This window comes from Thalassophryne amazonica, chromosome 8 (assembly GCF_902500255.1).
Source record: "Thalassophryne amazonica chromosome 8, fThaAma1.1, whole genome shotgun sequence".
Taxonomy (NCBI): domain Eukaryota; kingdom Metazoa; phylum Chordata; class Actinopteri; order Batrachoidiformes; family Batrachoididae; genus Thalassophryne; species Thalassophryne amazonica.
In genome coordinates, this window is record NC_047110.1 from 8,295,735 (window position 1) to 8,311,692 (window position 15,958).

The 15,958-nt window shown below is 44.2% G+C and overlaps 1 protein-coding gene across 3 annotated transcripts in view; it reads right to left on the reverse strand.

The window, feature by feature from the left end:
• Positions 1–12,714: 12,714 nt before the first annotated feature.
• Positions 12,715–15,958, reverse strand: part of plcg2 (phospholipase C, gamma 2) — a 223,001-nt gene continuing 219,757 nt past the window's right edge. For all 3 annotated transcript variants that reach the window (XM_034175720.1, XM_034175722.1, XM_034175721.1), the window contains 3 exons: positions 13,244–13,332; positions 12,984–13,150; positions 12,715–12,911 (listed from right to left, as the gene is read on the reverse strand). In XM_034175720.1, coding sequence (XP_034031611.1) covers positions 12,878–12,911; positions 12,984–13,150; positions 13,244–13,332 — 290 coding nt within the window. In that variant the 3' untranslated portion in view covers positions 12,715–12,877. The remainder of the gene's footprint in view (positions 12,912–12,983; positions 13,151–13,243; positions 13,333–15,958) is intronic.

Here is a 15,958-nt window from a genome sequence, read left to right on the forward strand (position 1 = left end):
TGTGCCAGTTTAAAATGGTTTCCCCTGAAACCCCCGTCCTCCGAATGGTTAGTGCCAACACCCCCACACTCCACCCGGGGATTAGTCTCTTCCCACAAACTGCATCAATTCTAACGGGAAAATGGTGTACTGCTGCAATCACCAAAGCAGTCGAGAAAACTGCAGTTTTTTTGGTTCTCAGTGGAGAAGAGAAGACAAGGCAAATGTGAGAGGTCATGTCAGTAAGTCTTAGCCTACACAGCTAACCAGAGTAGCTACGTTCTTCTCCGCCTTGACGTTTGAGCTCCGGGTCATAAACAAAGTGCAACACATGTCCACTTTCCACGGCATCGTCACTTTTTCTTTGTATTTTCACTTTGTTTGCAAGTAATTTGCCCAAAAACTCAGAGAAAGTGCCGTGAACTGATTCTGGACTTCAGGAGATCTACACGCACACAACACCAGGCCATCTGCACAGGCCATCTGCATTAACAGTGAGGAAGTAGAGAGAGTGCAAACCTTCAAATTTCTTGGCATGCACATCTCAGCTGACCTCACCTGGGTTGTCAACGTCTCCGGTCAGGTGGGGTAGGCCCAACAGAGGCTCTACTTCCTCAGGAAACTGAAACAGGCTCACCTCCCCCAATGGCTGCTGATTAATTTCTACCGAGCCACTATGGAGAGCCTTCTGACGTACTGCTGCCTAGTGTGGTTTAATGTTGCGTTCACACCGCACGCCATGCAATGCAGCAAATTCGCTTCCCTCACCTGGCGATGGACCTGCCACCATTGCCCGGTGTGTCGCTCTGCTTTCGCTGCAAAAATTCGCCCCAATGCGTCATCAAATAGGAGGAACTACCATTCCGCTCGCCGTCAAGTCTACATGGCGGACCTTGATCACACAGAGCAAGCTGCTGTGCTTTATTTGTTGTGGAAAGCTGACAAACGTCGCCAGCGGCGCCGTCCCTGGGTTCACAACATCCTCATGAGACGTTCCCAGTTCGGGGAGTTTCATTATTTCCTGCAGGAGCTGCAGCAAATAACTGGAGCTGCAGGAGCTCCAGTTTGAGGACCTTCTGTCCCATTCAAAAAACTGGCTGCCACTGCGGTTCCTCGCTCTCTCTCCCCTCAAACTCTGTCATAATTGTGTTATAAACCAGTCACCATTTGTTTTATTATACATCTGTGTAGTTAATAAATAAAATTATCTTCATGGACGATTCGTTCGCGTGCGCACATGAAAAACAAAAAACTGTCTGCTGCTGCTGTTGTTTTCTCTCCCCTCAAACTCTCTGTCATAATTGTGAAATAAAGGACAAAGGGGACATAAGTCCTGCTCACAGGCTGGCTGCCAGAGACAGGACATGTCCACATCAAGTATAAACTCCAGACATCTTCACGTCACTACATATCCAGTCCGATTGGTTATCGCGGCATGACAAGACGAAAAAGTTCCGATTTTTGGGGAGGAGGGCAATGCGACGCGATATCGTGCCACACGCGTGCCAATTGCTTCATTCGCGTTGCTTCATTCTTGTCCATCGTATCGCATTGCGTGACTAACTGTTGTGGTGCCACAACGTGTCCTTCTATAGGGATTACATGGCAACCTGTCGCTGCCGTCGCTCGTGTGGCGTGTGGTGTGAATGCGGCATAACAGCTGCACTGCAGAGGACAGGAACAACCTTCAGCGGGTGGTGAGAGCAGCCGAGAAGATCATCGGGACGCTACCCCCCTTAAATGAAGACGTACATCAGCCGCCTCCAGAAGAAGGCCTCTTCCATCGCAGGGGACCCCACTCACTCCGGTCACCTCCCCTCAGGAAAAAGATACCGGTCTATGAAGTGCCGCACCAACAGACTGAAAAACAGCTTTTACTCTCAGACAGTGAAAGCCATCACCCCATCCCCGATCCCTGTGACACCCAACCATCCCCATCATCATTGCCATCCACCATCCAACCTCCCAGCTCATAAACCATCAGAAACCTCCCTATTTATTTAAACTTTTCAGCTCTGCTGTATACACAAATGCACTTTTGTTTTATTAGATATTTTTAAAAGTACTTGTTTATTTATATTTTTAATATGTTTACTTTCTTTGCTGCCACAAAGGAGATGATGCTAAACTGCATTTCACCGTATGAACTTTGTTTTTATAGTGACAATAAACATATTGATTGATTGATTGCGTCATATGTGCCATATTTGACCCCTTTAGTGCCGGCCCTCAAACGAGCCCAATTAGACTTCACCTCTGAGACGTCCTTTTGTCACAACTCTTTGACCAAATATTCATAATTTTCCATGAAACAGTTTGCAACACAGTTCGGGATCAACATAAATGAGTGTGAGAATACATGAAAACACAGAAAAAAGTGTCATTCTAAGGTTTAAAAAACTACATGTGAGTCAGAGATTTGTGAGTCAATAACTGTGAAGTGAGAATATTTGTGATCAACACTGAAAAAAATATGAGTTCATAATAAATCAAATCTGGGAGGATGAGCTGGAGCTGTCCTCACTTCAGAACAACTTTGGGTCCTGGATAGCAACCACACAGGCAGACAACCGGTCATACCAACATTTATTTATTTATTTGAGACTGTGTTATTTACCACAACAATAATACACTAATGTAGCTACGCTTCATGTATGGAGGTACTTTAAAGGGGTGAAGTGACCCCACCTTCCACAGTCGTCAACACAACAGTAATTCAGACACATTTCCTGACGCAAAACGTCCACAATGTCCTGTGAATACCGGATGTGTTGAGGCACACGACATTTTAATCAAACTACGCTGTTCTTCTGAACAAAGTCTTGAACGTCCCATTTTCCTCAGGCTTTCAAAGAGAAAAGCATGTTCAACAGGTGCTGGCTTCATCCTTAAATAGGGGACACCTGATTCACACCTGTTTGTTCCACAAAACTGAAACTCACTGACTGAATGCCACACTACTATTATTGTGAACACCCCCTTTTCTACTTTTTTTTTTTTTTACTAATAGCCCAATTTCATAGCCTTAAGAGTGTGCATATCATGAATGCTTGGTCTTTGTGAGAATCTACTGAATCTACTGGTACCTTGTTTCCCATGTAACAATAAGAAATATACTCAAAACCTGGATTAATCTTTTTAGTCACATAGCACTACTATTATTCTGAACACTACTGTAGTGTATCATATTCTACTGCATATATACTGTTATTTTGCACAGAACATGACCTCCGTATTTTGTTAATTATTTTTCTTTTACATTATTTTTGCGTATTTGCACTGGTGTTCTGTGCGTGTGCTGCTGTAACATCATAAATTTTCCCGTTGTGGCACTATTAAAGGATTACCTTAAGGGCCCCTTCACACATAACATGATTGAGGCAGAATGGCACACGAAGGAGGATTTGAATGGCACTCATTGGAAATCAGAGCCGCACTCGAACACCTCGTACAGCAGTCACTACATCCATTACATACATTAGGGCACGGCACATGCACTGTACATTCACATGATGCTTGCGCCAGAAAACCATTTGAACAGCGGGCAAGACGAGGTCGCACTGCCATCTGATCGTGTTGGGAGCATTTGCGTGGGCATGTCGTACACAGGTCGGACATACTGTGCCTTGGCCTAGCAGCTGCACAAAATCATCGGCCATGTCGAACTGTGGCTGAATGATGCCACTGAGGCGGCCTTCACACCAGCGGAAGCAAGTCATCAAATGCCGTGTGAGTGGCCATTCGACCCACTCTCAGCTGGAGTTCAGGTGCCACCCAAGAACATCCAGCACCACTCGCAGGGCACTTCGCACTGCCAGCACAATAGTAGAGAGCAGGCGACCACTTTGGAGCCGGCTGTGCGAATGGCCCGACATTTTCTAAATGTCCCATACTTCAGCAGTAGCCGGAGTGCAGTGTGATTGCTGTCCAGTGCTGTGTGCACATCTGGATGGCATCTCATGTCCATGATGGGCGCCATTCCCTCCCGTTACCCAAAATAGGACATTTTGATCATTTCAGCTGCGTGCAGCTGCGTGCCCACGAGTTGATGCATGGGACAGGCCCGCGCACACAGCTGACCTGCATGTTGGAGCTGTGGACAGCCCAACATGGCATATTTTGCATGTCCTGCACGACCTTAACCCTAACCTAACCCTACTCCTTCCCCTAACCATAACCACCCCCTCGACCCATTGTGCACACACAGCAGCGGAAGGAATTAGATGTGTAAATGTACAACCCAGTCGCACGGCATGTCAGCATTCAGCTGCACGAAATATACATTAAATCTCTTGGTTTGCGATATTGTCACGAAAAGTGCAAAATTCGTTATGGGAGCATGACTTTATTCTTCAACATTCTGTGATGGCTGCAAGACATTAAAAGTGAAGCGGGGGAGGGGGGTCGGGGTGGTTATGGTTAGGGTTAGGGGAAGGAGTAGGGTTAGATTAGTGTTGGCGGTAGGGGTTGGGTTAGTAATAGTGAGTTTAAAATAACCTCATGAAAATTTGAATGATTTCGTGACGGGAGTACAAAAAGAAAAAAAAAAGTGACTGGGTTGGCACGATGTGGTCTCTCACCTCCAATGTGCTCGCATTGTGTTCGTACATGTGCACGAGCATGCACAAGACTGCTGCCATGGTGCCGTGCACGCCTGTCCCTCCTGACAGCAGATGGAATTTTTTGTGGTTCCCCAATTGTTTTTGTGTGTGTGTGTGTGTTTTTGGCCAGTTCCTGCATCTTTCGCCCAACTTCATGTTATGTGGGACGGGGCCATAAAACACTCGGTCACACTGACTGTGAGGAGGAGGACGTAAAGGCAAAAGAGGTGAACAGCTCCATGGTGCCAAAATGAGGCTCAGTGTGCTTCCTGTGAAGAACAGTCGCAAAACAGTCTCCTTGTCATACACACAAAAACAGACAATTTTGTCTTTTTTCAGTTTGTGCACAGAGACATGGACTGTTTTGTGCACAACAGAGTAGGTGAACCAAAGACACACAATGTGTTTTAAAGTGTGTCCCACATGTCCAAGGTTGAGATAAAAGGAAAAATACTCTGTTTACACAGACACTTGTGCTCACACAAGATTGAATATATACATAATTATATAACCTGAGCTCATTTCTATGTGAAGCAGCAGGACCTTCGTGGCCGGGACGACGGTGGGGGATTGAACCCACGCAGCTCGCACCAAAAGACCGTTCCTCTACCAGGTCAGCCAAAGGGGAATGCCCCGTTAGCCAAGCTAGCGGGAACGTCTTTTCAATTGGGACCCAGGACTTTCATCCCACTACACATCTCCCCACCATTTTTGACTTCATCCCGAAGTCACAGGTGCATGTTAGCATACTCTGTGATGCACATCCTGTTTGTGACGCCAGATTGAAGCAGCAGGACCTTCGTGGCCAGGACGACGGTGGGGGATCAAACCCACGCGGCTCGCACCAAAAGACCGTTCCTCTACCAGGTCAGCCAAAGGGGAACTCCCCGTTAGCCAAGCTAGCGGGAACGTCTTTTCAATTGGGACCCAGGACTTTCATCCCACTACACATCTCCCCACCATTTTTGACTTCATCCCGAAGTCACAGGTGCATGTTAGCATACTCTGTGATCCACATCCTGTTTGTGATGCCAGATTGAAGCAGCAGGACCTTCGTGGCCAGGACGACGGTGGGGATCAAACCCACGCGGCTCGCACCAAAAGACCGTTCCTCTACCAGGTCAGCCAAAGGGGAACTCCCCGTTAGCCAAGCTAGCGGGAACGTCTTTTCAATTTGGACCTGGGACTTTCATCCCGCTACATATGGATCATTCATATGGATCAAGGCAAAAGGCTCAGACTTCACTGACACATGCAGTATGGTGCATTTGAATGCGGCAAAATACTGAGGGTTTCACTCTACCTCCCACTGGAGGGAGTGGGACTATAAACCTGTCCCACTTGAATAAATTATGCAATAAGGGATTTATCAATCAATTGCACTGCACGCATGATAAGATTTTCATGGAGGCAGAATATTTTACACTGATCCCAACTGGACTGTGCTGCAGAACACCTCTGTATGTTGGTTCCAGACCACAGCCACAGTCTGGAGCACTCACACGCACCAAAGAACAAACACCCTTGTGGGCATAGCACGCTGGGAGCAGTCCAGACCCCATAGTGTGAGTTCAGCAATGAATTAACAAAGTTATTGCTCCCAATGTTACTAAAGAAACAAAAGCTCTCACATGATTTACTAAAGCCAGCTGTTTTGGGCACTGCAGTGCCCTCTGCCATGAGCTTGTGTTCTTTTTTAACTTCTGACCCAATGTCACCAAATTACGACACACTCCTACAAGACAAATACGTATGATGTCATGCATTGTGGAAAAAACTATGTTAGGTGTGGTGCAGGGCATGTTCTTGTAGGTGGGTTCACCCCTTATTCTCTGTTAAAGAGTTTCACTGAGGACTGCAGACTGTGACAGAGTCTTTGGTGACCATAGGATGAAAAAGTCAACATTTTTGTCATTGTACACATATCTAAAGATAAATGCGTCAATGACAAGAAGAAATAATGAGGTTACTGACTTGCCTTTTGTTGTTTTACATGAGGTGTGTAGGATTTTCTTCATCTTTTGCTTTGTGGATGCAGTGATGCAGAGCGATAGAGCAAAAGAGGGGCAGGTAAAGTAAGAGAGTTACAGTGAGAGAGAATGAGAGAAAGGCAGAGAAAGAAGGGGGTGGGGTGTGACTGCCACTGCTTGATGCAGTCGAGACAGGGACTGAATACTTATGAGCTGTGTGTACACACAGACACCTCTCAGGCTTTTGGCCCTGCAGATTATATCATCTTACACACCAACTATTTTAGCACTTTTTCCATTCAGCTTGTTAAATTTGAAAGTAAAAATTTGTTGTCTGGGGTGACACAGTGGTTTGGTGGTTAACACTATAACATAGCAACAAGGTTGTGGGATGATGACTTCCTGGTTGGGGAATATAATCCATCCAGCATGTCCTGGGTCTTTCCCGGTCTTGTCCAAGTTGACCATGGCTGGACGATGTCCCTCTCTGTCTCTGTACATTGCTGCATACATCTTTCCTTCAATCCTGATTAGTCGCTCCGTTCTTACCGTTGGAAAAACATCCCCACAGCATGACGGTTGTCCTTCTGAAATGTTCTCCTCTCTCCACAGAGAAATGCTGGAGCTCTGACAGAGTGACCATCAGGTTCTTGGTCACATCCCTAAGGCCCTTCTCCCCCGATTGCTCAGTTTAGACGGGCGGCCAGCTCTAGGAAGAGTCCTGGTGGATCCAAACTTCTTCCACTTGCGGATAATGGAGGCCACTGTGCTCATTGGGACCTTCAAAACAGCAGAAATGTTTCTGTAACTTTCCCCAGATTTGTTCCTCGAGACAATTCTGTCTCTGAGGTCAATAGACAATTCCTTTGACTTCATACTTGGTCTGTGCTCTGACTGTCAACTGTGGGACCTTATACTGTATGTAGACGGGTGTGTGGCTTTCCAAATCCCGTCCAACCTAATGGCGCGGCACAAAATCACCTCCATGTTGGTCTCACAGGATGGCTTTCAAATGGCTTTCAGTGGCTTTTCAGTCGTGTGACTATCCAAGAAATTGTGGATTAGCTGGACATGCCAGAACATGTCCTGTGAGGCTTCATCACGGCGTTGCTTTGCGCCATGCAGCTCCGTCCCGACGCGCAAATTCCTGTGGTTTTTGTGCCGCACCATTCGCGGCACAGTGGTGCATTCCTCCGCTCCTCTTTCCATGACAAAAACTCCTGTAACAGTGGAATGTGCCGAAAAAGTCTTGATGTCCACGTCTTCTGCCATTTCTGTGGTAGTCAGACGACGTCCAACGATCAACACAGCATTCAGTTTGGAAATGATCTGGTCGTGTGAGCCTGTTGATCGCCGCTCGGAACGCGGCGCGCTCTCAGCGGCTGTGGGCGGTCTTTAAACCAGCTGTAACACTCCTCAATCTGTGTGATCCCCATAAAATCGTCCCTGAAAGCCATCTGAATTTAGCAAATGGTGTCCACCTGGCTGTCTCTCAGTTTCTGGAAAAATTTGATGCAGCAAAGCTCCAAATCATTCAGACATTTTCCTCACAATAAAAATCCGACGAGGGGGGTGGACCACTGCTCACTCAAAGTGTGCTCACAGGTGAATGACGCAACCGACAGGCGTGAAAAAACTCACGCATGCGCATGAAGGTTCAAGCTTGGCTGATGCAATCACACTTGATTCAAATCCATATAGTTTTCGAAAAAAATAAAAAGGTCCGTTACTTTTTGGACAGACCTCGTATTCTGTTTTTATTTACATTTTACACAATGTCCCAACTTCAATGGAATTGGGGTTGTAAGAGCGGAAGTTGTGCAAATCAAGGAATATTTATAGATCACCCTCTGTGCATTTGCAGGTATTAATGAAACAAATTTAACTCCATAGGAAGTTAGCTTTGAGTTAGCAGCAGTTAGCATGCATGCTAACGTCTGAAAAATGTCTTGTAAATGACTCCAGAGGTGTTGTTTTCTAGAGTTTTCAGTTTTCAAAGTGTTTTGAAATGGAGTTTTCCATTTCTGGCAAAGAATGTATAAAATGGGTTTGGCACAGACTCAAACTTCTTTGAGTCTTCTGCACCCGACGAGTCCCAGTTACTCCATGCTGAATGGAACTGCACACACACTTTGTTGTGCTGCTTTGGTGTCTGCTCTGCTCCCCTTCCCTTCCTCCAGGTATCATGTCAAGGAGCTGATTCTGCACACCTGCCAGCAATCAACCACATCTGTATTCAAACCCCAGTCCTTCCTCTCAACAACTGCCAAAAACTCACCTTAGCCTGTGACGTACCTGACTGCGGGACTTCTCTCTGGTGATGCAGTTTTTCCTCCATTTATTGTTTTTTAATGATTTTTTCCTTGTGTCCTCAGCATTCCTGCTACCTGTCAGCTCTGACGCAGTCACCTGGTCCTGGTTCTACCGTCATCCACCATCTGGTTCGAGAACTCCAATCCTCTTTCTGGTCAAGTCAGCGTCTCCTTACTCTGATGTCTCCTTCCATTCAAATTTGTTCACACAATAAAACTGTTTTTTTGCTTCTTCATTCTAAGCTTTGTCTCTGGTTTACCCATAACTCACATAAAATGTTTTTGGGGAACGGTCATTGACAGTCCCTCTCAGACGTGGGTTTTGGTACGGGTGAGCCAGGCAGCTGCCTTGGGCGGATTGTTTCATGACACATATGGGGGCGGAACAACAAGCACTTAAAAAAAAAAAAAAAAAAAAAGTGGTTATCATAACACCGTGTGAGGAATTGGCAAATTGATGCCCCGCAGCTGCAGGCAGGTGTTCTGTGCACAGAAGCCGTGACAGCGGCTTGGTGGTTGTCTCCTGGGAAAGGTGCGCTCCTCCCTGCTCCAGACGGAACTCCATAACAACACCAAGCACAATTTAGTAACTCTATTAAAAACACCAATTTAGGAATTAAGGGGGAACTGTGGCAGTTGTGTGATTCAATATTAAATAAAAATGTATTTTTGGTGTAATTAAACAAATTATATTATTACATTACATAAACAAAACAATGTAGAACATCAAAGAAAACAAACGTGTTTTCTAAGCCGACAATAAAAGCATGAAATGATAAGCAATTGTGCTGCAATAATACTTCAATTCACAGACACTGGTCTGACATAATTGGAACACATTTCATTTCAGCAATGAAATGTGACAAAAGTTTGAGAGATTATTTAGCACAGCGCTGTATGATGGTTGTAAGCCGTCAGAAGAAACACAGCTTCAAACTTTTAGGAGAGTGTCAATAGTTTGAAATGTATTTATTTATTGTTTGTGATGAGGTCAGTCCAAGTCTTGAAGGATGCACTGTTGTACAACCGAAAAGCAGCCATCAGTCCAGCACAGCGTGCGCAACGTTTTGCAGGATCTTTTCCACTTGTTTCGGCCCTCAACATTAAGGCACATGCATGAAGGCTCGTGCTTGAATTGGCATGCTGCAATGTCACTCATAGTAACATCGCCAACATTCCCTCACAATGCAAGCGCTAATCTGAGCCTCAGTAAGTAAGCGTTCATTTGGTACAAAGTCATTCCAGACATATCAAAGGATTATTTTCCTGGCAAGATGTCTGTTAGTAAAGTTCACTCAGTAGTTCAGTCTCACAGCAGTTTTTTGCAATTCTATTTGTAATCTGTAATTTCTTTAACCTAATGACTTTCTAGATTCCCTGACAAGACTTAGTGCTGTTTTTTTTTAAATTATTATTATTATTATTATTAAACGTGCTCCAACATAGCACACACGGTCTACCTGTGAGCCAGCAATCAACTGCCTCTGAATTCAGACCAGCTTACATTTTTGGACTGCACAATGATCCTCTCCAACATCTAAAGGGATCTTTTCAGAACAGTCAGGGCCTGATTTACTAAAGGTCTACATGTCTTAAATCATGTGCAAACATCATAGCAATGAAAATGCAATTTGTGGTTTGTTCACTTGACTGCGCAAAATTGTAGGATGTAACATGCAAATTGGTAATGCTGACAAATTATATCATATTTGTTGTCTTTCTGCCACCTGATTGGTTTTTTTTTTCTGTCTGTTTGAGGTGCAGGTGGGTGTCTTCTTCTGCAGGCTTCCTGTCCTGTGCACCAACATGAACTCCCAAAATTTTGTATTGTCAATTGTGTCGGTAGCATGGCCCAAGCAGAGGGTCACCCCTTTGAGTCTGGTCTGCTTGAGGTTTCTTCCGCAAATCATCAGAGGGAGTTTTTTGTTACCACTGTCGCCTGTGTTCTTGTTCTGGGGGTTGGTAAAGTTAGACCCTACTTGTGTGAAGCGCCTTGAGGCAGCTTTGTTGTGATTTGGTGCTATATAAATGAAACTAATTGAATTGGTGAAGTTTTCACACAACATGATTGATCAAAGTCAAAAAATTAGCGGGTGCTTATAACATCTGTGCGTATGTTGCACATTTGCACCTTGCCGTTAGCTGCGATAGGCCGACATCCTGTACAGGATGTCACCCAATAACCCCTGAGATAGGCTCCAGCTGCACCCCACCCATTACCTTAACCCTTAATTGTAACCAAGCATAGGATAGGAATGACTGAACTTTGGCATTAGCATATTGTGTTTAATGGATTGTTAAGTATAGAGACTTAACAGTTTATTTATTTGCAACGCAGTCACCAGCGCATCACTACGCGCTGGACACACCATGCCGGCTGATGTGTTCATGACACGTGAGTCGGTTCTTCATGACACGAGAGCCTGGCTGATGTCTTCATGAGACAAGCGCATCAGGTAATTCAAGTAAAACATAAAAGGGAGAACAGTACTCCACGTCATTTCATTACTTCCTGCTGTACATCTAGGCAAAGGCCACTCTTTATAACAGGAATTAAGTATTATAAATTCTGGGTTTGTTTTTTTTTGCTCTGCTGCTGTGTGTGTGACTTTACACATGGTCGCACTGTTTGTGTGCGCAAACACGAGCGTGCATGAAACTGTCGCCGCGGTATCGTGCACGCCTGTCCAACCGTGTGTCCCTCCAAACAGCAGGTGAAATGTTTCACGATTCCCCATTTCAATTTTTTGGATTTTCAGCCGGTTTCTGCTTCTTTTTCCCAACTTTGTATTATGTGTGAAGGGGCCCTTAGTGAATATACATTTTTATTCATATGGATGAACTGTGTTGGTGTTAAAACTTTAGGTCATAAATGCAATGTAATATATGAACATGTTTTAAAACGATGTACAATAAATTTTTTTAAATAAAATATGGGTTGTGCAGTACAGCAGCACCGCCCACTTGCAACTACACAGCAGAGATCGGGAACATTCCAAAACAGTGTATATGTAAAATATAAATACTTGTCTACTGCTGTTGAATAAAAAAAATAAAGCACACTGCTTCCTTGACAAAGTAAAAAATTCCACATTATTCCATGCATTTCTTAGTCTGGAAGACTAAACAAAAATTTTAAATATGTTTTCAGGACCTTTCTTCCAGAGTTTTTGCATGTTTAGTGGTGTTTTTCAGTGATCTGATGGTGCAGCCAGAGTCCCGCCTCTCACAGGGTAGAGAAGAGACACTCCCATGTGACATTCTCTGGCCTGTAGGATTGGCTGTGAGACAAAGGTCATCCAGAGGAGAGATGCATTTTACAGCTGAGACTATGTGGTTTCTGGAAGTGGTCAAATGACGTCTGTGTGATGTTCCATCACTGATCTATTAATATAGACATGATGAAACACTGGCATGTCCATGAACCTCAAAGAGTTGAATACTGTGGATGGAGCAATTAAATGTCTAAAATAGGAAACTGTGTTTTTTTAATTGTTAACATGTGAACATGTTCAATTATGTGGCAGAGTTTGTGTGCAATGAAGCACAAGGTGCATATCTGCCAGTAGCCATTAAAACACACACAGTCCTCATGTACTGCTGTTGACGTCATGTTACCAACTACACAATTAGTCAGAGTAACACCTGCACGACTGTCAACGCAAATGTGTAAAGGTTTGAAATGTCTGCACAATTTAGCACTTGTCTGGGATCTTAGTAAATCAGGCCCTGAGTGTTGGAAGCTAGATTTAGAAAAATGGGATTCCTCACAGACCGAGGAATCCGGACAGACAACTAAAACAGTATGTTGAAAGAGATAATAAATAAAAAAAACTATTGAAAGATACTAGCTGTTTGGTTTTTTTGCATGGAAATGGATATTTTTAACAGTGTCATTAAATCAACATAACAGCTTCACAACAGTGCAACAAATGGATGAACCACAAGTTGATTAAGTCTTCTCTTCAGAGTCTTCTTCTGATGCTAGAACTCCACACTGAGTTAGTTCTCAGGATCAGAATTTGCTGGTGTTTGTCTTTTCTTTTGTCCTGTGGCACAAAGAAAATGAATTATTCTGGAAGAATGTGATCATGCTGAGGGTCATGTGGACACAGACCCACCTGTTCTTCTCACTTGTGCTGAACTCTCTCCTGAGGTGGTTTTGTTGGCGAGGGAAAGTGGACTGCTGAATGTTGGCGTGCGTATCATACAGGAAGAGCTCGCCGACTTGCTCTGCCTGCTTTTTCCGTAGCTCGCTTGAGGATGAGTAAAGCTCTTCCTTGACTTTCTAAGTCACATAACACACGTTGACATTCACACAAATATCCCCACCGTTATGTGAAAGCTCATCAACCCTCGTGCTCCCCGTGCGCGTCCTCACCCCAGCCTGCTGCACGCTGATGTAGATGAGCAGAGAGGCCAGATCCAAGTTCTCACTGAAGCCATTCTTCAAAGGTACAGAGCGGTAACCTGTCGGAACACACACGCACACAGTCCAGTGTTTTTCCTGTAGGTCTGATGTCATCTCCTTCTGTGTGGGTGCTAGTCATCTGTTTTATGAAGGTTTCTCATCAGTCAAAATGAATATTCTGTTTTTTCTTTCACACAATGGGTGAAAACCAAAGAATTCGGTATGGAGACGTCTCAATACGATGAGCACCCATTTCCTGAATGAAACTGAAGTGTACAAACCAGTTACATGAGCCGTGATTGGTCAGAAATCGAAGCGACTCAGCACTAATGAAGCACTGAACATGTGATTCCAGCATTCTGCGCCACGTGCCCTTCACTACGGAATTTGGGATTTATTTTCTCCATTGTAATCAAAGGTAAGAACACTACAATTAATATAATGAATAAGACATTGTTTCATAATGAAGGTAGAATGGAGATGGTTAAAAAACCCTCTGGTCGACACAGGCGGTAAAACCAAACACATCTCAGTGGACCGTGTCAAACCAGACCCAAGGGGCTTGCCCATCCTGAACAACAGGAGGCCCCGTTGTGGGCGACCTGCTGCTTCAATCAACGTAGAGAAATGATAATTTTCCCAATACAGTTGACCTTACGCTCCGGCGTAATGTCAACTGAAAAACCAAAAAGGGCATTATTAAGCAAAAAACTATTGATGTTAGTTGATCGAATCCTTTCTTGTCGATTCTTAACAGGAACCAGTTTACGATAGCCACCCCTAGTTCAGATGATTTAATATTTAGTGGAAGCAGGGCAGTTAGGACTGAAATGGGGAAAACTGGGAGTATAGCTCTCAATTCCATATCAGCCCAAACTGGACCTTCCGTATCTGTGAACCTGTTGATCCAATATGTCAGTTTGAAAAATTAGCTGTAAAATTAAAAAGCTAGGTAAACCCCAACCACCATTAGATTTCATTCTCTCCATGCTTGCTTTCTTTATACATGCAGGTTTTTTATTCCATATATGAATGAAATGATGAAGTGATCCAGCTGAGCAAAATGGGAATCATCTGGAACAAATAAACAAAGCTGGGCATTAGTCATCTTCACTGCATTCATCCATCCTGCCAGTGTGGATGGAAGTTTTGACCACCGGTCCAAGTAAATTTTGATATGGTCTAAAATAGACCTATAGTTATACTGAAGAACAGCCTTAACTGAACCTGCTATTTCTATTCCCAGGGAAGCAAATTTGTTCTCAATTTTAAAAGGCAAATTTTCAAAGGAAATAATAAAGATTTTGACTGATTAACTTTATACCCTGATATACTACTAATTTTTTTTCAGCCAACAGAGAAGGTCGGGCATGCTCTGATATGTGTGTGTGTTCTGTGGGTGTTTATTCTCTTGTTGGTCTATTTCCTGCTTGGGCTTTTTCTGTCCCTCTCTCTCGTCTGTCTCCTGGTGTTTGGTGGTGGGCGTGTCACTCTGTGTGGCCACACCCTTGTTCTGGTGCTTTCCACACACCTGTTCTTAACCTGTAGCTCATCACCTGGGTGTATACAAGCTCCACTAGTTGCACTTGTCTCTCACCAGATTGATGTGCCTTGTGCCTTCTCTCCAGCTCTGTTCTTGTGTTTTCTCATCCTGACAGTCTCATTGTGTTTTTGGATCACCAGCCTGTTTGCCTGATGATTTTTGCTTCTCTTAGACTGTCTTACCGTGTACCCTGCTAAGTTCTTCATTAAGCCCTTTTACTCTACGGTTGGCTGAGTTGTGCAGTTGTGTCCAGTCAGTCATTTCTGTCCACCACGCTTGATACCTGGATATACTTTTAATCCTGCTATCCACTCTAATAGAGATTGTCAGTGGTTCAATCACAATGTCAAATAAAAAAGGTGACAGACAGAAACCCTGCCTTGTGCCTCTGTGAAGGGAAAATATTCCAACATCAAACCATTTTTTTCTCTCTGTCTGAGGTGCAGATGGCGTCATGTGCTGGATGTGATGATTGCATAATTTCTGAAATGGACGTGGAACAGACTCTGTCGCGAGAACAGGCCCACTGACTGCCATGATGGATGATCCCTGCCCAGAGGTGTCAAATCCAGCTTCAGAAAGTAAAAGTCCAGCCACATATTTGTTCCATCTTCCCAATAAACCAGCTGATTGTAATTAATTCAGTTCTTCAGGCAGGTGGATGAACTAATTATTGAGATCACCTGTTTTAGGTGCACAGGTAGAAGCAACACATGGGAGGGTTTTTACTTTCTGAAGCCGGATTTGACACCTCTGCCCCTGCCTGTGGACTGGACGCCTGCGTGGACTTCTCATGAAATTCATCTTTTGACTTCTTTTTGGAACATAACAATTTGACTCTTGAGAAATGTTCTAAAATGTTCACATAAAAATAGTCTGCGTGGGGGCTGCCACCAACTGAGTTTGGGCGCTGCATTACCTGGAAAAAGTAGCTCCATCTGCACTGGACAATGATCTGATAGCACTATACTGTGATATCTGCAGCTGGAAATTAAGGGAAGTAGCTGATTACCGACAATAAAATAGTCAATCCTGGAATAGCTGTGATGAACGAGGGAGAAGGAGAATTGCTTTGTAGTTGGATTCTTTATCCAACAGGGGTCTGATAAGCCAAAAGGGCAAAGGAGGGAATTAACAGACAC